Source organism: Gasterosteus aculeatus, chromosome 17 (assembly GCF_964276395.1).
Source record: "Gasterosteus aculeatus chromosome 17, fGasAcu3.hap1.1, whole genome shotgun sequence".
Taxonomy (NCBI): domain Eukaryota; kingdom Metazoa; phylum Chordata; class Actinopteri; order Perciformes; family Gasterosteidae; genus Gasterosteus; species Gasterosteus aculeatus.
In genome coordinates this window covers 7,886,822-7,910,417 of record NC_135705.1, presented here as the reverse complement: position 1 = coordinate 7,910,417, position 23,596 = coordinate 7,886,822, and the positions used below count along the sequence as shown (strand labels likewise).

Genomic DNA, 23,596 nt, shown 5'->3' with positions numbered 1-23,596 from the left:
TTAACACCGCGCTGCACTTTGGCATTTGTCTGAGGAGGAAACATAGACATCTTATTTCAGGCATTTAAGACACCGTGTGATGTTAAGCGTTAGTGTTTCATACATGGTTCTCTTATGGATACTTATGGATCTACCCAAAACGACTATTTTGTAAGTATTAGACTAGCAGAAATGTATTTTTTAAGTTGTGTGGTTATTTCTAGTTTATACAGTATGTTTGACTTTTGCATGCCATTTCGAGCAATGTGAAAAAAGGCCAGTTCCAGTGGATGTTTGATCATAGAAGAAGATGGAGAATTAACATATTTCTAAAACAGACTTAAATTGAATCAAGCAAGTCAAAACCATATTGCTTCTTTGACTTGGATTTAGCATGTTGTTTTTACCATTTGATGATGTTTACATTTACTGAGCTATTGAAATACGCATTCATTTGTTGCGTATTTCATTCCGATTTAGAATTATTCTGAAATTCATGGATCCCACATTTACAACATTAGATATTACTGCAGAGAGATCATTCAAATGTAAACCATTGCAGTATAAATGCTATGAATGTTACGGGTTATTACAAATGAATAAAAAATAAAGTCTACCTTTTCTTGTAATTTTGCAATATTCGCAAACCTTGTAACAGTTGATGGAGCTAACGGCCCTACAGTACATACGCTAATTAACCAACTAGTCTGACAACATATCAAGCTGGAAAGCTTTTCACTTAGGTCTAGGGATGAAGAAATGTGCAGACCCTCTGTGAGTACCCAGTGTACAGTAATGAGTCTAATTTACATAAACACATTCTGTTTATAGCTCAATGTTTGCTGATGTGTCTCTGCCTTTCCAAGCAGATGGCCTCTCTGCAGCAGCAGCAGAACGCTCTGATGAGGAAAATAAAGAGGACTCTCCCAAGCCCCCCTCCAGAGGAGACTTCGCTCCCCATTGTTACTCCAGCACAAATGTACAGCTCCCCCGGCATGCCACAGAGGGTCCTACCCAGACCCGCCCAGGGAGTCACGAAGGCTGGCCTGCTCAGTGAACTGAAAGCTGTGGAACAAGAGTCATCAAAGCTTCGAAAGCAGCAGGCTGAACTGGAGGAAGAAGAGAAAGAGATTGACGCCAAGCTACGTTACTTGGAGCTAGGCATCACCCAACGTAAGGAGACCATGGTAAAGGATAGGGAAAGGAGAGAGCTTGCTTACATGAGATGTATGGGTGATGCTCGGGACTACATGTCAGACAGTGAGCTCAATAACCTCAGGATGGTAGCTGCAACAGGAACCTTCGATGCTAATAGTCTGTTAACGAGGCCCAGCACTGCACCATTAAGCCAATTTGCAAACGACCTCAATGTTACCTCCCAGTATCCCTCAACCTCATCCTATATGTCTTACCCATACCCTCAAGTTCAGCCATCAACACAGCAGCCAGGCTCTGCTTACCAACAGATAGGCTTCCAACCTCCTCAATACCCTTCGTCCTCAGCTCCCCAGCCAGGAACATTCCAGCCCCATCCCCCACCAGGCCCTGGCTACCAGAACCAGGGAACTTATTCCAATCGCATGTACGCCCAGCCGTCCTACCAGACAGACCTTGGTATGCAGCAGCATGGTAATCAGGGCTTCCATCCCTCTGGTCAGCCAATGCCTAGCCAGAACCTTCCTTACCCCAGCCACAGCTCCTACCAACCTGCTCTCTCCTACCAGCCCCAGGCAGACATCCTAACAGTCCATCAAAGACCACGTCAAACCTCTTTGGCTGACTTAGAGCAAAAACTCCCCACAAACTATGAAGTCATTAGCAACCCAGCAGTGTCAGTGGCCACATCAGTTCCAGATAGCAACTTTGGCTCAGTCTACAGCAACGCATATGGACAGTATCGCCCCCCGGAGCACGGCCTTCCTCACTCAGTGGAGAGTCCCCCATCTGCTTATTCTTCAGATGGAGTATATGCCTCTAACCTGGAGCAGAATATTCCTAGAAACTATGTCATGATTGATGACATCAGTGAGTTGACAAAAGATAACGCCAGCCAACCTACGGATGCTCAAGGCCATCCTGTGGGAGGGCGGTATCGCAATGAGAATGGTCCTGCACGTGGGAGTGCTTACAGTAGACCTGAAGATGAGCCCGTGGATGGCTATGGCAGACCTAGTGGAACAACAGGGTACCAGAATACAGTGGACAGTCGCCCAAGCACCACAGTGAGTGGGGGCTCCTCCTACTACTATGATGATTATAAACACCCATCAAGAAGCGGCTCCAGTAGCCATAAACTTGCACCCAAGAACCTTGCCCCTGCTGTAGTCTCTTCTAAACGTAGTAAGCACAGGAAGCAGGGAATGGAACAGAAGATTTCTAAATTCTCCCCTATTGAGGAAGCAAGGGACGTGGAGTCTGACCTGGCCTCTTACACAATGACAACATCAACAGGAGGCAGCTGTACAGTCGTGTCAAGATCGAAGAAGCTTCAGGACGATGCCACCTACGGGATAAAGAAGAATACATATGACCAACAAAAATATTACGGCACCAGTCGTGATGGTCTTGAGGAGGAGGACCGCATGTACAGCTCTGGCAGATCCAGGTCTACCGGATATGGTATGGACAAAATATCCTCAAGGGATGCCACAGGACACAGAAGTAAATCCTACGAAAGGGACGCCATGGAGCGGTCTCAAAGGAGCAGTCGCAGTGGAAGGCCTCCAATGCGCAGCCAGAATTCAGAAGAGGAGAGTCCAATCAGTCCTGTTGGGAAGCCTGTAGGCATGGGAGGAGGCTCTGGAATACCAGAAGCCCATGATGTGAGGAACCAGTATGGCTCCAGCCATTCGTTGCCAGATGTGCAGGACCATCACAAGAAGGACCAGCCCAGGAGTCAAGTCTATAAACCAGATGACCCTTACCTCGTTGATGACATGCACTGTGCTGTTTCTGACAGTGAAGGTAACTGGTGCTGAATTTTTGCTGTGCAACATTTGTTCTTCCGACCGTCGGCATGTGCTGGAAATGAACTGCATGCCAAGTTTGGAATTTTTAGAAGAGTGACGTGACTTTGTTTATCTTGTCTTTTGTTATGGAATGTTCCCTGTGGTGAATTAAGCCAATAATGCCTCTTTTATGTGTTTTTGCACGCTTGATTTTTACGTTTTTTTTTCTGTTGGATTCTTTAAAAATGTGCATGGCTCTGGGATATGGAGCATGTTTCCCAAGTTATTTTGAGTGGCTTCAGTCTGCATGCATCTCACTACCAACAGCAATTGACTGATAATGTTTGTTTTGGTTTCAAAAGCCTATCATTTGGGCCAAGAGGAGACTGATTGGTTTGAGAAGCCACGGGAAGCCCGTTCTGATCGCTCAAGACATCACGGAGTTCACTCATCGACTGGTAGGCGTAGTAAACACACATACCATGATTATGACGAACCTCCGGAAGAATACTGTCCCCAGGATGAGTACAACCAGCAACAACGCCATCCTTCCTCCACAACGCCACGGGATCACCGTCCGCACGGCGGCAGCTCTGGCAGACACAGCTCATCTCGCCACACCTCAGAGGATCCCAGGTCAACCCGTTCTTCCAGAACACACCCCAAAGACCCTTCCGTTCGCTCTGATGGCCGAGGCTCCTCGTCTACACAGAGAAGGAATGGTCCGGACTCCCGCTCCGCCCAGGGAAGCCCCCGAAACTCAGGGGACTTCTCCCGGGATCCGGCCTCTGGTCATCATCACGGCACGGCTGGACGGAGCCAGAGACCCCAAGGAGATCGCACAACACCCAGAAGGCAGGAGCCCTCAACAGCGGGGCCTAAAGCTCAGCAGCAGCAGCAGCCGCAGCCGCCCTCTCACGGTCATGCTGGGCAGCAACGGTCAGGTGGTCCGGGCCAGTCGGGGCGACATCCAGGCTCTGAACCACTTGATGTTACCCAGCAGGCCCAGCAACAACATCCGCAGAGTGCACCACCACCACAACAACAACAACAACAACAGCAGCAGCAGCAACCCCTCCCGCACAGCCAAACCCCTCAGAGCAGCCAGCCTACATCAACCACAGCGGGGGCTGGACCGGCGCAGCCCCAACCCAAATCTGGCCAAGCCCCACTGGGACGACAGCCAGGAGTAGGGTCTGTGGCAGGGCAACCAGCTACTACAGTGAGTATACCGAATTCTGGTTTCACTGTTCCACATTAACGGTTTCTATCTTCTTTTATTACACTGCTTAAAAATCCGGTATTGTGTTTTTTGTTTAATAAAATATTGAATATAAAAGGTTGATTCTAAAAACACTTAAGAAGAAAAAAAGAAGCATTAGATGTTGTTTTTATGCTTCAAAGAAACCTTTTGGTTAACTATAAACATGACAACATAAGATTACATTTAAAAATAAGCCTGATCATAAATACATATTAGAACATTTAACTTTTCCTGTAACAAAATATCGTTTTCTGTTGTTTGAAAGGCAAAAATGGAGGCTATTCCTCCAGCAGCAGCAGCAGCAGCAGCCGCAACTGGAATGAAACCAACAACAGGAGTCCCAACAGCAACTCAGCCCACCAAAATAGCTACACCTCCTCTTGTAGGCATTGGTAAGTGTCTTCCACCATTACCACAAACCATTCAATAACCACGGGCAAACAACGACAAACGTGTTAGTTGTGGTGTTTGTTGTTTGCAGGGTCCAAGGCCCCTGTTGGGATCGGTAGTAAACCCGTAGCTATAGGCAGCGCCGCTGCCGGACAACCACCCGCTGAAGGGGAAAATGTTCTCACCAAAATCCTGCAAGGAGGGGCAGCAGAACAAGCAGGGAAACTGGGCGATGGTACGGTCATGAATAAATGAATGTTTAAGAAACTGAAAAACACATATCTTCTACTCTAGTAAACTTAAATTTATCCTCAATATCCTTTATCCTCAAGTTTTAATGCAAAAGTCTATTAATTCTGTGAGATAGTGGAATTTGAATGGGCTTGAGTTATGTGGTTGTCTGATCATCCCCTTTGTTTCTTTGTCATTTTCGTAGCTTTGTCTGGCTTTGGAAAGAAATTCACTTCATTGTGGTGAACTGGAGAGATGAGGGTAAGTGAAGCAAAGTAGTTTTAAGTGAAGTTACAGACATGTGCACCAACCTTTTTGGGTTTCGGCTAGGTTTGAGGATCTAAATGCTTCCATGCAGTAAGTATTTGTATGTGCTTATGGCTCCACCTGTTTATTTTGAATGAACTGTGCTTTACTTTCAGGCTATGCAGAGTTGAAATGAGATGGATTCATAACTTTGTACTTGAAAAACCTATGAACTGCAATAAATAATTTCACATTAACGAATAGAGGGAGACAGATCCTGCGTGCACCAGTGAGTATCTTATTAGCATCTCATCATCATTGGACTTGTCTTTCTGATAAATATTGTGCCACCAGCTCCACTAAGCAAATGAAAACAACATTTGTGTAGAAAACTATTTAAATATGCAATGTTTGTTTATTCACTTTTGGGACACTTCTGTTGTGTACAACTAAAGCATGATGAACATTTTAAACTCTTAACTGCTGATCATATTTGCCTTTTTAGTTGTTAGTTTTAGCTTTATTTAGGCTCCAAACCGTGAACATAAATTGCTGTCATGCATGTAGATTCTGTATTTTATCAGCTTCATATTTACATACGCTATATTAGCATACGGTGATCGTGTGTTCTAACTGATCCGTTGTACCTTTCCCTTACCTCCAATTACTGGACAGAGCTGGAATCAAAGGATGCCTTGTCAGCAGGGAATTCCCCAGACATTCCTCAGACACGACTGAAGTGAATTAGATAAAGGCGATTGCATCATCAGCACGGTGGACATGAGCAAAGGGCCGGAGAGGCCTGAGAGTAAGTGGAGGCCTTGACAGAGTCCCAGAATGATGATTGTCAAGACGTCTGAGGCCTTATTGGCCTAATTGTAAGTAACTATAGCCATTCACATACCTCTCTGTGTGTGTATTATGTGTACATGCTCAGGTGTGTGTGTGTTTCTGCAGGATTATGGCTGGAGTAGTTGTGTTGTTGGTTTGCGTTTCATTTGACTGATTTGCTGCTGTGTCAGGTTATCGAAGTCACACACACTTGAAATGGCTGCTGCAGGGGTGTAAGGACAAGACCAAGGGAGGTCGGAACCAGGATGGTTTACCTTCTGACTCCACACACACACACAATAATCTGGGCCGAGCACACTTGGCTATAATTAGTCTGAGAAGGCTAACTGTGGCTTTGCTTTAATGTCACGCGCACAGACACGCAGGGAAAAGAGCCCAAGCAGACACGCAGAATCATGACTCACGGTAGGAATCACTCATTACATGATAGAATGAGCTAACAAACTAATTCTGCTCAATGGAGCAGAACTGCAAATAAAGCGGATTTCAATGCACTCTATTTAGCGTCTGTCAAAACACATGCCGTGACTTGCACGGGAATAAGTTGTGGCTCATTTAAGTGAAGGTCTATCATTCAGCCGTTTGGATGTCTATGTTGACACTTGGATTAATATCAGTAGCTGTGTCAAGTCATATTTGTGTAAGTGGTCAGTCTCGGGATTCAGTGGGAGGCGTGTGGAGATGAACCAGAGTCAGTCGGGTGTCTGAGCAGAAAGGGCCAGCCAGCTCAACCCTGTGGATTACGGTCAAAACCAGCAGGGCTGTGATTGGCTGAGTGTTACAGGAAGTAAAGGAAAGTAGTCTGGAAAAACTGAGTCATAAATATTGCAGAAGGTCTATGTGAGGTCCTTGCTAGTGCCGATTGAAAATATTTTTGGAGGCTAATTTTGATTCTTATATATGTAATACATTTGTTTGGTTCTAATTTGTATTGATTTACTCTACATTGCAGCATTTATTTGTGTTTTCTGGATAATTTAATATCGTGCAGCTAACTTATTTCTGTTAACATTCAAATCTTCACTGTCTTTTTTTCAGGAGGACATCAACGGTCAATAATAGGGATGTGGAGAAGCATAGGAGAGGTGGGGAAGGAGGATTCAAGACCCGCTCCCCTTCCTTCTCCTTGGGATCTGTGTGACACTAAAAGGCCCACTCTTCTTTCAAACAGCTCGATAAAGGAAATATCACAGCGCCCTCTATAGGAAATCTAATGGATTATCACTTGTGTCTGAGGAGTGCACATCTGGCAAGGATATTGATTCAACATTGTGAAAAAAAAAGGAATAAGATAGATTTTCATAGGTTTTTCTTGTATCAAAGATACTGATATCTGTCCATGATGAAACCACTTCCTGAGGTAGATGAGGTGTATCAAGACACCCAACCCGACCACTCCACTACGATCTTTGAATGCTTGGTTTCTCGGATCTCTAAAGTACATTCCAGTATAGGGTATTTTACCCTTTATTTGAATGTGTTTTTATTTCTCCTTTTTTTAATTCGATGTCTACAGAATGCATTGTATACGTGTGGACATAAGAATGCACGCACAAATGTTTGAAAAACTGAAGAAAAAAAAGAAATCCATATTAATACTTTTTCACCACCTATGAAATACCACCAGTCATCAGCTGTAGGTTTTTAGGGAAGAGAAGTACTACCAGTGTGCCCACAAGTGTGAGATTCACACAGACGAGAGGACCAAATGAAAGAGTGGCCACGGCTCTTAATCAGCCATTGCAAAGCCATCGTTGTAGTCAGCTGTCTGCAACGCTCCGAGGCTGACTTTAAAAAGGATAAAGCCTCAGAGTGGAATTTATCCTTTTTATTGATTTGTCTCATCTTTTAGTTTCTTTTCATTTTTGCCTGATATTTACGGAATGGAAGAGCCTTATTCAGTACATGTTTTTACTTGTATACCTCATATGTTTTAAAATGTCCAGGTCATCATTCATTTCTTTTTACACAACTGTATTCTATTGTATGTACATAAACAAACCAGAGATCTAATTATGTAAATTTGTCATTTGTGCATTTACGGATCACTTTCCAGTGACGTTGTTGTTTGTTAATATTTCTTTGGTAAAACTTTATATTTTGAATTTTTTTAATTTGTTTTAATGTTTTCTTGCATCAAATCATTTGCTTGTTGATTTTTTAAAAAGCAATAGCATGCAGATAATGGTATATAGCACAATCGTATAAATGTTGTTTAAATCAGTGATGGGAAATATCAAACACTTCTGTCGATCAATAGACGTATAAAATATGTCAGAGGGTTTACAACCACAGTACCGTGTTCATACGTGCATGTGATGTGCAAATGCATAAGAGCATGCAGTCAGGTACGAACACACACACTCACACCGTCTCTCTCTCCCCCCCCCTCTCTCTCTCTCTCTCTCTCTCTCTCTAACTCTTGCCAACACATATGCCCCACACATGTACTCTACACATCGCACACTCTTGTTACACCTCCGAGCCAAGTTTAATTGTGTTCTCCACCGAATAGAGACGTTAACCTCCTGCTGATTAATGAGGTTACCGATTCACCACCAAGATGATCTCACTAACACGCTGGGCCCACTGCCTCTATTTGTGCACAGACAACCACGAACACGTGCTTAAGATATAGCAGCGGATGAAAGCAATTATCAATTCAAATGTTCTATGCAATGACTCATTTTGAACCTGGAAGTGATTCTGCCTAAAACAGTTTGTTTTCATCACTGTGTTCACAAGAAAACAACAAAAATATAAACTAAGGTAGTTAAAAAAAAATAATGTCATGAAAATGTTTTTACTTAGCAACTTGTCTGTACGAATTTGAATATTGAACTGTTGTTTTTATTTCTGTGGCATGTTTTGACCCCTCATTCCCCGCACAGGGACTTGTTGCCAAAGGGTGAACTGTGTAGACTGTCGGTTTGAATGTCCACCATCATGTTGCTTTGAAGCATGTGTTCGCTTGGCTTTGTCTGGCTGTTTGCAAGCCTTCATTCAGTTTTTGTGCATTCTGGCTGACCTGGGCTCCTCAGTGTTTGGCTTGCAGTGACTGTCTGTGCTGCTATGAACCTGTAATACAGATGGTCAGCACTTCTCATTAATACTTGTTCGTGTACATATTGGGTGTCAGTATAACCTGTGGGTTGAATGGAATGCTTCTATTGGATATTTCATTGTTGATTAAGCCACTCTGCGGCCAAGACGTTGGAGAGGTGCATGATTAGATCTTTTATTCTTGGAAGTTGCACCTGAGTAGAAAAAGGCTGAGGCATGATTTCACCGAGGTTTGCCTAACAAACCCTGACTTTCACAGGCCTACGTAGAGAATATTGATGAGCTAAATCTACAGCCGGGGCATGTCATTTTCAAAGCGCAGGCCTAACAGGCAGCACTTGCTGCCCGATGAGACGCATAAATACGGAGGTTGCGTAACACTACCTGCAACTAAACAGTGCGAGATCAATATCAAAGTTGAAAACGCGTCTGGTCAAGATGAAGTGCAAGGGACAAAAAAAGCCTTCGATGCAGAGAGAAACACTTCTTACATACAAATGTAAATACAAATTCTTTGTTCTGTACAGCTTTTGAGTTCTGAGTACGGCTGTCATGTGCATCCCCATGCCGTATTTGCTGCCAACTTTTGTGTATAAAAAGAATATTTACTACCACAATAATGATGGTGAAACTAATGATGATGATGATTATTATTGCATAAGCATAAAGTATGTGGCTGACTTGTATTGACTGTTTACAACAGTGGAACAGAACTCGTCTTCAGAAAAATACCCAGTCTGTGTATAGTTTCTATACATATTGTGCTTGTAAAACAAGAAGAAAGAACCTCCTCAGCAACTGCATAACTGAAATCCTTTGTCAGATCAGGAGGTCTTCAATTTGATGGATATGATCTGCAAGGGGATGAGGGTAAATGGAAGCAAAAAAATGAAATAAAAAAATCTGGAAAATGTCATTCACTGTTGTAAGTGCAATGGGCAAAAACGTCAGTCGTGTATCCATTGTGAAACCTTGTGTTCTATTCAGTGTATTCCTGTAAACAGAGTAAATTTTGGTGCATCATGTCAAGTAATGTGATTAATGAAAATATTGACCCTGCAATTTCCAAACAGAGAGAAGAATAAAAAGAAAAGGAATATATTGTGTTTATTGTCTTCAGTCTCTGTGTGTGTGTGACCTATTTCCTTGCACTCTTTAAGAGGAGACTAGCTGGCTATAGAAGGAAATATTGTTTTGTTTGAGGTATACATACTATTTCTCTATGTGTGCTGTATGTCTAAATTTGTATATTCATCATGTCAAAAGTGATGCATATATATTAGTTCATAAGAGAGAAATTAAATTACCGCTCTTTTATGACAAGAACCGTTACCGCTGACACGGCAGTGCAGCTTTGGTATCAAGTCACCAGCAGACTTGTGACGGTATGTTGTGTGTGAACAGTGCTGCTCTTCACACGTGTAGCCCGTGTGGCCACAAGCCACTCTGTAGCTCCCCTTTCCCTCAGAGTAAAGCAGTGAAAGCGTCACATCTGCAGATCTTGGCTGCCCTCATCTGGTTCAAAATTCCGGACAAAATATGTTTTAAAATTCACTTTGCCAAACATGTGTTTTTAAATATGTACTTTGTACTTTGACATTTTGAGGTCACTATTCATACTGTAGCAGTGTAGTCACAGTTATCAAAAAAAATCAGAAACTGGCCTTTTTTTTAAACTGTTCTTTATAAGACCTGAAATTCCCAATAAACCTTTTGCAGTTGGAGTCACTTTGACTTTGCTTCATTATGAAAGAGCTCTGTGTTTAGTTTGGTGGCTCTGGCAAATATTTCTAAGTAATATTCAGGCTGTTTGGCTTCAATAATATATGTATCAGCATATTGTTCAAATGGCAGTGAGACAATGCCTCTAAATAATACAACAAGTGTAAGAATATGTTATGCAAATCAGGATGACCCTGAACTTAGGTGCCATCTCTTTCATGCAAATCCTGAATTTGAAGTCGTCAATTGTAATTGCATTGTTTATGTATTCAAAAAAGATGTGAAAAACTTTATCTGAACTTTTACTACATTTTGCAGCTTAAAAGGGTCACTAGCTCCTCATTGAGGTCATCGGTTGTACTAAGCTTGAGAGATCTCCACAGCCAAAGACATGAGCTTCATATATTGGGGATGAAGATGTGTTTGTATTCCAAAGATCTACACATGTTGAACTATGAGAGACAAAATGGTAACTGAGTGAGTAATTGATCCAGCAGAGCCAAACCATAACTTCTGCGCCAAAGACTTCTGTTAACCGTTTCCAAATATATAGATCGATAGAATACATACATTTTTTAATAAAGCTGATTGAGACATGGTCCAAAACGCGTAAATTGAATGTCCAGGCCCAGCAGCCAATTCTCCAGAATACCGTCAAGGCTCTTTTTACTCCTTCAGGTGCCTCTAATGGACCGTATTTAACTTCACAATGACAGAAAAACTGCTGAGCGACCCGTGTCATAAATAGTCGTAGGTCACTCATTACTCAATAGACCTTTTTCTGTTTCTATTTTGTCTTTTGCAGGAGAGTTCTTACGGGCTGACCCAGCTTTGTCCCGCCTCCCTTTACAGAGGCAGCGGCTTGTACAGCAGGTTGATTAATGGTTTGTCATTGTTGTCCTCGGTTATAGGTCGCTTCACCAAGACGGCGTCTTGTCAAGGGCGTAATTGTTAGTCAGTAAACTGTAATTGGGGTGGTTGCATTTATGCATTTCCCAAAAGCCATGACTGGAGCATTGGCCTCTGAGGATGAACAAGTTATTTCCATCAGCAATGACCTCAAAGGAACATCGTGTGACTCAATCTCAAGTGATGGGAATGGCGACACAGAGGTCGAAGAACTGTGGAAGCAGAGAGTGACTCACTCTGCAAATAAATTATTAACAGCCAAAGTGTGCTCACACATTACCGTAATTGAGCCTTTTTTTGTAGACTTAAGCTGATGGGAGGACTGGCTGACAAGTTTTCCTCGTCCTCGTTCATGTGCTTCCTGCCAGTCCCACGCACTGCTAAATCAATACTCAACACTTAAATAATGAAACAGTCCATTTCCAGGCATGTATGCTTTTTAAAAGGTTTCCTTTGGGACATTTTGCTGTCTCATATTAAGAAAAAAAAAAGATGAATAATCGTCAATTTCATGTAATAAACAAATAAGATGCGCTGATTTCTTTGTGAGCTCAATTAAGATGTGATCAACCTGACACCTAAGATGATACTTACAAGCCTTAGACTGCACTTTGAACAAGAAAATAGTTTTGTTTCAGTTGGATTGGAATTGATATAATTCTTCATTAATGAACGGTATAAAACACACATACAGTAGTGTTATTAGGTGTGTTAGTAGGTGTTATTATCATTTATAAACCATTTGAGGCCAATGGCTGAAACTAAAGTGATGTTTCAAAAGAGACCAGCGTCTCGTGCCTTGGGTGAGGGAAAAGATCACACGCATGCATTATGAAGCATATCACAGTGTGCCTGAGGAGGACCTGTAGTTATAGTTAAAACAAAAAAGGGAGCCTTGTATTGCAGTTTTATTTGATTTCCATCTATTTTATGCTACTGAGGTTTTGTAGATTGTGCACATAACTATTCTAACCTGTGTAAAGGTGTTGATACCAAGAGGATGGGGTTGTTATGATAACTGTATGAATTCTTCTTTCAGGAGCATGGGCTTTCCTTCCCCCTTAACATGTAATCTAAATAGAGAGGGGGAGAAAATGGACATTTCTGGCAGCACCTCACCATTGACCGGCTGCTCTGGCACATATGAAGATACTGCAGGTCAAGTTGTGAGAGGAAAAAGAAGCCAAGCCTTGACACAAGCAAATCTCACCGACAGTCATTCTGCCTATACCTCGGTTTTTGTTATGGAAATTAAGGTATAATGTAATATTCAATAAACGGGAGCACAAAGGGTTTTCTGCGACCATTGTCCTCATTTCCTGTTGATATAACCTTGCATGTGTGCACGGGAGGGATAGAACGTGGGAGTCTTTGTGCGTCTGTGTTCAGGACACAGAAATGCTGATGCCTCTCCTTTGGGCCCCTGTCAAGCACACTTAGCGTCAGTGTTTACATTGCAAAATGGGAGAAAGTCCCCGTAGTTTTGCAAAAGGCCAGAGGGCCGGTAAAAGCAGGAGGAAGACCAGAGCCACAGGGACATTATCCTTTTGAAAACCTGTAGGTCTGGTTGTTCAAACGTTTCTGAAGGACGTATTCACCTCACGGAGAAGTGATGTCATGAGTTTGGTTCAGACAGACGTTACTCTGTCGGCTGCTCATTGTGTCTGTGGAAACCTTCAGGCACATTTGATGTTGGCATTCCGAATTCTGCAGGTTCAGTATGTTATAAAAGACACAATAATATGCCAGCTTATTCTTCCAACCGTTTCATTTAAAACAGGACTGCCTGTCGAAATTCTGTTTTGCTTTGACGTTAAAGTAGATGAAATAAATGCACATTTTGGAAAAAACGCTTATTTGTGGACTTGAGAAAATGAATATCAATCCCACGTCTGTACTTTAAATATACAACTACCAGCAGGAGCCTTGTCATCCCAGTGATGTTGCCAAGCAACCAACCGAGACTCCAGGAAGTAACAGAACTGGGCCAATAAATAGTCCGGCATTTACACCCTTAAACCCCCAACGATTCTGGTACAGATTTAACGAAAAGACACATGTGCCTCTAAATAAATGTTTTGATGTAGCATTTTGAAATAAAATATTTTGACTCAGTCAATGTTGTGAATGTTTGTCTTTATTTTGAAATGCTAACATGGTTTTCGAGATAATTTGTCATTATAATGACGTAACATCTTTTATTTGAAATGGGTCTGACTACTCATCCAAGCCACAGTTGATTCAGCCTCTGTACCCGAAAATACCAAATCAGTGCTTCCGTACACCTGAAAGCAAGCAGACAGAAAACAGACTAAAAAACTAAAAAAACGCATCACGCGGTCAAAGATCACCGTTCAACACCTCGATGATGCAGAATTACGCGCAGGCGGCTCACCGCATCCGAGCCGCCCATCGCATCGTGCCAGCTGCCTCCGTCGGGTCCTGTGATGCGGCTCCCTGGTGCGTGCGGGGGGGAGAGAGAGAGAGAGAGAGAGAGAGAGAGAGAGAGAGAGGGGGGGCGCGCGCGTGTCCGCCGCCCAATGACAGCGCAGGATGCTGCGCGAGGCTGCCCGACTGAATGGAGGCGACAATATGCCGTCCAAAGCGGCGAGGGAGTGGAATTATTAACATCGACCAAGGTACATTTGCTTCTTTCTATTTTATGCCCACTCTATCCGCGTTTTATTATAGAAGCAAATGACGCGCCGATCCTTTTAGGGTTTTAAAAAATATATATTTTTAGCGTTGAGTGAGCGATTTAGCCGAAAGAGAGCATAAGCTGTGTGTATTAAATTTTTTTTTTTAAATCAGGTGGTCGTTGCATGGACACAGCCAGACTGATCTCACTTGATATCTAACACTAAAGCCGTCTCTACACAATTGAGCCTTGTGTTTTCAAAATAAAGGTTTCATTCGGCTTCTCCCCGGCAGGTTTAACCAGTATTGCATCCGTGCGGTCAGGTGCTCGACGCACAGCACACCAATGTAGGCCCGATAGGATGTCAAATGTACGACCGCGCTTCCCGTGCTGCACTAAATAGCCTTTTCATCAGTCGGTAGACGGTGAAATGAGCATTATGATTCAAATGAAGAGCAGAAAGCCGTGCTTTGCCAAGAAGACGTGTCATGTTCTCCGAGCCTCTAATTGCACTCACGAGCCATTTGCGGTGCAAAGACCATCGTTGCACGTTTGCGTTTTACCGCCCGGGTTGAACAGGCCATTGGAAGTTGCACACACGTAGGCCACATCCATTGAACCAAGTCTCATGGAGTGGGGGTTGTAGTAGAATAGTAGAATACATGGTGAGGGGGCTGCATGTGTTGCACTAGCTCAAGTGGTGCTGCACCCTCACTGGACGGGCGTCACTTCTTTGCACTGGACGTTTTCTTTATTTCGTAAAGGTTATCCACTGTAGAAAGGCACGTGCACTAGACTGGCCCTGAAACGTTCACGTTCCCACCATTACAGAACCCTGGTTTGATTCTTCTCATTCACATTTGTTCTCAAAATGTCTGCATGCTGGCTTTCAAAATGTCACGATCCTCTTCATAGACATATTCATGACCCCACGGGCTCAGCACCCCCTGTGGTGAAATCTTGCTGGAATCAGGAATCAACAACTATATCACCACCGCTCACTTCTTCTGTATGGCCTAAACTGGCCTGTCGTAATGGCTCACTAACACCTGAGCAGTGCATGGTCAGAAATGCATGTATGGCTCTGCGTTTTAAAAATGAGAATAATGAGTATCTTATCTTTATTTGTTTAAAACACCCTTTGTAAAGTTAACTGTTGGGTGAGGATGCGGTGGGGGATTACAATGGGCCTTCTCAGCGTGCATCCCCTGTGGTGCTCCAGTGTCTTCACTGTGTCTTCCATAACCTGATACCCTCCTATTGCGCTTTGGTCGTTCGCCTTTTCCTGCCGGTATTCTTGTATTTCACAATTTCAAAAGCAGCAGCGTGCAGGAATCAGAGCTGATGTTGAATACCACATCTGTCAGCTTCAACAAGATGGTTTGCACGTTAAGAAATATGTACAGAACAACAACAACAACAACAACAACAGTGGTTACATGAATCAATTCTAAAAATGTTTAGAACATGTGGACACAGAAAAGCTTCATCAAAGGGAATTTATTGTACAAATAGTGACTGAACCATGGTTTGCTTCACGCTGCAAACATGCCCAAAAAATGAGACGATTCATCCAAACTAACAGTTCTAACAGCAAATGTTATAAGATATTTATGTTGTTTTGTCTGTTCTTCCAGTGCTGGAAGTTTTTTTCCTAAACATTTACCAATCAAACTCCACAGACCTGACGTGGCGAGCTGACTATTGTAGATTAGAGCTATGTTGTTTGCTGTTGTAATATTTAAAATTTTAATTGAATTTGTCTCTCAAAGGGACTAAACAGGAAAAAACAGTTGTTTTACACTCTTTAGGTTATAAATACAACACGGTTATATTCTCTACCCAATACTTAAAAACAATTCTGGTTGATTTGCTGTGCCATTTAATATTAGTACGTTCTCTTCCACCCGGACACCTTTTACCTAATATTACTAACACAGAGGACGGCGTCCTGTCCAGGCTACAGTCCCCCGGGACAAATCTTTCCACATGATGGTGCTTCAGTGAGTGCTGGATTTGTATACACAGCCTTAGACACATGGTTCCCTGTGCCATTAATTGACATTTTGTCTGTCCCTCATTTGGAAAAGACAAGAATATACATGAAGTTAAAAACAGCTTCCATATAGTCTACAGGCTGATATGTCACATTGGCACTTATGCAAGACACACGCATCTACATTTGGCCACAATTTTTGGGAAACTTATTGTGCCGTTATGTCAGATGACTCGGGTGCTTTATGTCGGTTAGCCCAGGCATAGTCGCCATGGCAACGGAGTCTCAGCAGCAAGTGTCACCACAGGGGAGACAGTATTGTAGTTTACTTTGATGAAAGAGTCAAATTGTTGGTCCCACACATCGTCACTTTCTCATCACTAAATAGCCTTTGATATTATACATCTCAGTCAGCGTCTTTGTCTTGAGCATTTGTTAAACTGCTTCTCTGTATTTTACTTTAAAAGAAATCTACAATTATCTAATAATGACACTGTCATATTGTGTCTTCTCAAGCTTTAACATATTATAGACTGTGGTGTATCTTTGTGCTGTATTGAAGCTTGAGGTGGCATGAAATGGCATAACCATTATTAAAACATTAAAAATGAAACCTCCCATATCTCTTTCTCCTCATTAACCAGCAGGCTCTGGAAATATTTAAAATTATGTTGTTTTAATTAAGGTTGTGACTAGGAGGTCTGTATATTATTACATTGTTGGCTATGAAAATCAGTGTAAGTCCCTTGCCCCCTTTAATTAGAATGTTTTATGTGCTGTCCTTGCAATGCTTTCAGAGCATTACTTTATGTCGTATGCCCGATCAAGTTAGTTGTCTTTTATAATAGATTTTTCTTGCATTGAGTTGGGGACATTATAGGGGCTCTCTTGTTGGGTGCAACACAGTGGTACATGTTGGTGTATCCAGGTGCTCTTATAGCGCAGCAGTTGCATTTTGGTGCAATTCTGATCTGATTTATGGTTTCACTTCAGTTTTTATTACCACTAGATAGTTTTGAAATGGAATTAACTGTAAAAAGAGAAATAACATCTCATGCATTTTGTCATTCCTTCAATGGTATCATTATTTACTCAACAATTGGCCATCATGTATGAGAGCAAATATAATACTGCACCCTGGGTCTTAGTATGTTCATTATTTAGCTAATGTATTATGTGGTCTTTCCCAACTGAATTAGAACTGTTAGTTGGAAAAATAATAATTGTCGGTGGGTGGGAAATCCACGATGAAAACGTTCCTGTGGCCCATTTGAAAAAGAAATCACATAAAATTAGTCTATTTGCCGCTTTGAGTTCAAAGTTTTGTTTCCTCAGCAGTGTACAAAGTACATGGATCTATTTTTGCTCTTTTGCCCGACACACAAACAGGTGTGTCATCTAACAGGTGCTTCGTTCTTGTTTCCGCAGATCAGATTTCGATGTGTTCCACCCATTGACGAAAGAGATAAGTCCTCCATGTGCAGCACAGAGGGTCAGAACCGTCTCCGCTAAGGACCCACTGGTGGCTGCACCGCCGATTCACAGGACATGTACGGCAGTGCCAGAGCTGTAGGCCACGTAGAGAGCAGCCCCGCACGCTCCCCGCGCCTGCCACGGTCCCCCAGACTGGGCCATCGGAGGGCCAACAGCGGGGGCGGGGGTGGCGGGGGGGGGAAGACGCTCTCCATGGAGAACATCCAGTCGCTCAACGCTGCCTATGCCACTTCGGGCCCCATGTATCTCAGCGACCACGAGGGCGTGGGCTCCACTGCCACCTACCCGAAAGGCACCATGACTCTGGGTCGCGCCACCAGCCGGGCCATGTACGGGGGCCGCGTCACGGCCATGGGCAGCAGCCCGAACATCGCTTCCGTGGGACTGCCCCACGGTGACCTTCTGTCCTACAGTGACCTGGGCTCCCTCTCCATGCTGCACCACCACCACCACCACCAGGGGGTGCCCTCTGCACTCCTGAGGCAGGCGGTGCGGAGCAGCGGCGGGGAGCTGCTGGAGATGCAGGTCCAGCTCAGGGACATGCAGCGGGAGAATGATCTGCTGCGCCGGGAGCTCGACCTCAAGGACAGTAAGTTGGGATCTTCCACAAACAGCATCAAAAGCTTCTGGAGTCCTGAGCTGAAGAAGGAGAGGATCATGAGGAAAGAAGAGGCGACTCGCACGTCCATCCTGAAAGAGCAGATGAGAGTCACCCATGAGGAGAACCAGGTGAGACCAGCTCTCCCCGCCGTCATAATACATTCATTTATGGGGTGAATTTTTGTCTGTTACACTGCTGTCGTTCGATCGTCTTCTTTGCATCTGTGTGTCGCTGCTTTCACCATTTTCTCCTCTGCCATAGACCCGCCTCATCAGACCGGGAGGTCAATGGAATGAACGCAGTCATAGATGTTTTCGGTGCATATTGAAATCTTTCTGGAAAGACTTTTTTGTGCACATATATATTTAACATGCAGTCTCCTCGCATAGTAGTTTACCAGTACAGAATTAATGGCGAGAGACACACTCGAGGCAAATACAAAAAAAGTTTGGGAAACACACGTTAACAGGCTGAGCATCGTGCCTGGTATGAAATCCTCTTACAAGCAATACTGAAAACCTGCTCTTTGTTGTTTAATGATAAACAGCGACGCTGCCAACGAGTGAATTGTTTGTTTTGAAAAGGTTTCCATCAGATCGGCCTGAGATTGTGTCAAAAGATGTTTTACTTGTGTGGGAGTGTGTTCATGGCCCAGTTAAATCAGTAACTGACGAGAGCACGCACAAGGCAAAGAGACACATGTCGAGTGCTTTAAAACACTTCACCTCTCTCTCCTCCCGTCTTTCTCCCACTGACTTTGGTCCTCCCTCCGTCTGTCTCTCTTAATCTGCCCTTCATTCAAGTACACTAATGTCTTCAGTTTAATATCGCTGCTTCAAGGAAAAACTGCTGCACGCAGTTAGGTAGCTTGTGGCGTTCGTGCCGGTCTGTCTGTCTGGGCTTTGCCATCAGACACTGAGCAGCTCATCATTTCAACACCATCTCTTCGCCCCTTCAAGGTCGCAGCAGGTTCCCCTCAGTGTGACCGTCAACAGAGACCCATCTGTCGTCGCGGACGTCTGCCTCTATCCCAGTGTACACGAACGCTCCCTCCTCGAATTGTTTGTAACTTACCTGATTTGTGTGGAGGTTAAAGCTTGCACACTCATCCCTGTAGCAGCGCCGTGTGGCTAAAGGGGAGGATGGCGGTGCTGCCGGTGATCCCTAGAGGAGAGCCGCTCTTACTTTTCATGTCGTTATGATTCCCGGGAATGTGTTGGGACAGGGAGGGCCCAAGCCTTTACTTGTTTAATTGAGTCCCTTTTGTGCAGTGTTATTTCAATCCCCCGACGTGAATCCTCGTACACATTTTTATTTTTGCCTCGTGCACTGTAGCAGCTGAAGGTTGTAGAAGCTGTACAGTGTGCGCTTTCATGCCTTTGTGCTCGATACAAAGAGAGGACTTTTTATATCTTCAGCCTTGTCCATCAGTGTTTGCTATGACTCTCTGTAGGATATTTATGTCCCTCCTTGGCTTCTAGAATGAAGTGCAGTATGTGGGCCAATAAAATGGCAGATGTGCCTTGTTATTTTAATTAGTCTTTTCTATCTTGATCTCGGGGGCTGTGGCGCGTTCTTACGCAACTGTGTGTTTGTAACTGTGGGATCGTTTGAGCGGCGGACTAAGGCGCAAATTGCCTAATTTTATAATAATAAATACATCTGTCTTAAGGCACCCTTCACACATTCGGATTGCATCGGGTGCCTAAGGCTTCTATTAGTTTGATCAAACACCACGCTTTGTTTACTTTGCGAAATATCAAATCTGTGAGTGCGCGCTTCTTTTAAACATACCGTAGGAAACATGGATAACCATTCATGCGTTAGTTTGTCTCTCGTTTGTTGTGAGGGAAATACCAGCCGTAGCCTGCAGAGCTTGGATGGAAACAGTCGACGTTCGTGATTAGCGGCGGTGATTAGTTTTTGCGAGGCACATTTTTTAGGTCCAATGCAAACGTAGTGACCAGGCTGCTTCATATCGCTGATCCACAAGACTTGAATGCAGCAGAATGTTCTGTCGTGCCGAAGCTGGACAAGAGCTGCTGGAGGCGAGTGTGTGAGCTCGAGCGGACCATATCTGACTGAGTCATGACCACTGATGCTCAGCCACGCAGTCAGCCTGCATCCACCCAATCCTCAAAATGGAGGCTGAGCTTCCCAGATTCCCAACTGCTCTGTCCGTGTATGAATACCTCGCCTCAGAGTCAAACATGACATATTTAAAAAAAAAAGATGAATCCTTACTGTGAGCAGATATTGGTTCGCAAGAAAACGTGATCAACGAGGAGCTGTTGTGTCTCACTGAAGTGGGAGGTTGGATTTTAGGGATTTTGAGCACATTGCGAAGATATGTGCATGTTCACACACTATTTGTGTGTGTGTGTTAGAGGCTTCTTTTATTCGTAGTCGACACAGCCGTGAATATGTGTGCCGAGGTTTAGTCATCAGCTCCAGTCTGTGGGGTTTTGTGGGAGCGGTAATGGGGTAATTAGTTGTTTGCACCTCTGATTCACATGTGTGGCGATGCAGCAGGTGTGCCGCCCACACAGTGCGTTGAGTTAATACCTTCCGTTGGTGGCAGACGGGCTTGCAACCGTCACCTGAACGCGATGAGCAATGGGATTGTTATTTTGGGAAATGTCCTGACTTGTTGAACTCAAGTAAGTCTTAGGATGTTTAGTAGCAGCATAAAATTCCACATAAATGTACAGTATGTCGCAACTCAGCATGGCTCAGAGCTTTGAGTGACTCAACTGTTTCACCTTAAACACAATAATGTGCTTTTATGAACCTAAATAGGACAAATGAGATGCTTAAACCAGAGGGCGTTTACCCAAAATATTATTTTAAATTCACACTTTTTTAAAGATGTTGATGTTAGTTAGTCGACAGCCATTATGTCTATTTGAATGGTTTATTGATTGCCTGCTCCGGTAGGCTGGCTGACTGATTCTTATGCAAAGATGTTGTGAAATTATACACTTTACCACTTTGTGTTTAGCATTAGTGCGAAGGGAAATATAAAATAAATAGTATTAAGTCCCATAGTTGTGATTCTTAGGACAGATGAGGAGGTTGTGGTGTGTGTGTGTGTGTGTGTGTGTGCAGCCTTTATTGTCCTCGGACAGCTGATGACACATAGGTTGCAACCACTTCTGATTGTCAGAAATAAATACACAGAGGGTCTGTTTTCATCATTTATCAATAGATTCTAGATTTTAGATTCATAGCAGTAAGTGCTGTAAATGTTTTTTTCATTCAAAGTGTTGTTATGTTTGGTTTCCAAAACTTCCTTTGCGAGCTTTGGGGAAAAATACAAGTTGTACTGTGTGGGACGCTTACACGCCGCTCTTCTTATTAGAATATTGCAGCCTTTGTTACCCACAATGCAGTTCAACTACCATCAGTTGAATACCGAAAAAAATATGTTCCAGTGCTCCTTCAGTGTGCATTCAAAGGGACGTTTGGAGGGACGTCTTTTACCACAGCGGAGAGGAATAAATGCCACGTCCGCTGTCATGTCTGTGGGTGTAATTCTATATCTGTCAGACATCACGACGTACAACACTGAGATGGGGGATGCAGTGAGCAGTAGTTTGCTCTGACTCAGCGCCTTGGAGCCGTCCACCTGTCAGATACAAACTCCCACTCTCTCCTAACACACACATATATGCAGGTTACATGCGCCACATACAGCTGCTCCTGGCTGTGCCGCCTGGCAAAAGACGTGAATGTCGCCAGCCCACGTATCAGAGTAGCCTGTGTTACATGCCCACCACTTTGGTCCAGACTAAAACACCTCAGCAATCACTGGATGCATTGCCAGCACAGTCGGTCTAGATATGCATAGTCCCCAGAGGATGAAACCTGGTGACTATGGGGATCTGCAGATTTTCCTTCTAGCACGACCTCAATGGTTTTAAACCAAATGTCGGTTGCTAATAAGAAAATGTTAGTAAAGTTACTTGCTAAACTATTATTGTGAACACAGCCAACGTATTTGGAGACTTTTAGTCATGTTATTTCAGCATTGTACAGACATTATAAAGCACAAGAGCATACTTTGCCATGTGTAATTAGCCGTAGTTAGTTTAGCTTTTCAATCTCTGACAGACGTTTTGTGGGGAGAATATAAGAACCGAATTTCTTGTCTACTGCAGCTCTAGGACGGATTTTGTCTTTCAGCACACAAGGATTCGTGACAAGCAGTTACCCCCGGCTGCCCTAGGTGTCACTTATAAAGGGGAGCACTGTAGCTGAACATCTTGACTCGGGGGAAAGCTCTTTTCAGGTAACGCTGCAAAAGAAAAGCCTTTTCTTGAGGCAGGGCGACAACCACGTCAATATCCGCTGAATCATGACTGACTCACAGGAACTGTTTCCAGCAGTTTATTGATCATGACAGAGGGGGGAACTGGTGAGGAAGACAGTTCTTTTAAGTGCATTAATATTAAAACGGATTTAGTATGAATACGGTGGCAGCACACCGATATTTGCAGGGCCCAAATACTATTTGTTTTACACTTTCTTTATTTCATCATAAGGACTACATGTATGAAGAAGATAACTGTTGTATTGAACAAGTAGTTAAAGGGAAAAAGGAAGGTTTTACAGTTTACAGATCTGTTCTTTATTGTTAAGAATATTTCTTTTTTTGAGTGGTGACAGTGGGACTGATAAAGGGTAAATGAACGAGATTACACTCAGTGGGATATTGACAAGTTAAGACGTATTGAGTGGTTTCTGTTGCCAGACCAAATGGCTCTGACTGTCTACTAGTGCGACCAAAGCTGTTGGCGATGATGGCAGCGTTCCTGCAGTCAGCAGAAAAAATCATCAGCTTCTTGATCTCTCAATACAAACACCGCCCCCGACGGTTTAAAGAGCGATGCTTACAGCGTCCTGCACAGTCTGCGGTGAATGGATGAAGGACTGAGGCTGCTCTCCGTCTGGTCTGTACTGAGGAAGTGTGACGTGTTAGAGCGACGGACAAATACTTTGGTATTTGTCCTCTAGTTATGTTCAAAATGAGTGTACTGCAGTTCTATCTGAAGATGTCACCATCAGCATCAGAGCTGCAACTCATTTTGAAATGTCTTGTTTTGTCAGACCAGCATCAAAAGATACGTGTACTAAAACAACATAGGAGTTTGAGCAAGTCATTAAAAGCCCAAAGAAAAATAAATGTGATTATTTACGAGAAAAACAAGAAAAACGTATCAAACCAAGTAATCAATATTGAATATCGATATCACAACTTAAT

The 23,596-nt window shown here is 43.4% G+C and overlaps 2 protein-coding genes across 12 annotated transcripts in view; both read left to right on the top strand.

Annotated features, from left to right (window-relative positions):
• The window catches only part of bsnb (bassoon (presynaptic cytomatrix protein) b), a 52,608-nt gene extending 42,536 nt beyond the window's left edge, over positions 1-10,072 (top strand). For both annotated transcript variants that reach the window (XM_078091972.1, XM_078091970.1), the window contains exons 6-13: positions 849-2,943; positions 3,290-4,149; positions 4,457-4,583; positions 4,673-4,816; positions 5,018-5,073; positions 5,235-5,347; positions 5,734-5,936; positions 6,949-10,072. In XM_078091972.1, coding sequence (XP_077948098.1) covers positions 849-2,943; positions 3,290-4,149; positions 4,457-4,583; positions 4,673-4,816; positions 5,018-5,058 — 3,267 coding nt within the window. In that variant the 3' untranslated portion in view covers positions 5,059-5,073; positions 5,235-5,347; positions 5,734-5,936; positions 6,949-10,072. The remainder of the gene's footprint in view (positions 1-848; positions 2,944-3,289; positions 4,150-4,456; positions 4,584-4,672; positions 4,817-5,017; positions 5,074-5,234; positions 5,348-5,733; positions 5,937-6,948) is intronic.
• A 4,024-nt stretch (positions 10,073-14,096) lies between these two features.
• erc2 (ELKS/RAB6-interacting/CAST family member 2) overlaps positions 14,097-23,596 on the top strand; it is a 29,503-nt gene continuing 20,003 nt past the window's right edge. For 7 of the 10 annotated variants that reach the window (XM_078091958.1, XM_078091954.1, XM_078091955.1 and 4 more), the window contains exons 1-2: positions 14,113-14,243; positions 17,667-18,461. In XM_078091958.1, the coding sequence (XP_077948084.1) occupies positions 17,787-18,461 (675 nt within the window). In that variant the 5' untranslated portion in view covers positions 14,113-14,243; positions 17,667-17,786. Of the gene's footprint in view, positions 14,244-17,666; positions 18,462-23,596 lie in introns of all 10 variants that reach the window. The other 3 variants (XM_078091956.1, XM_078091953.1, XM_078091959.1) reach the window with 2 other exon arrangements.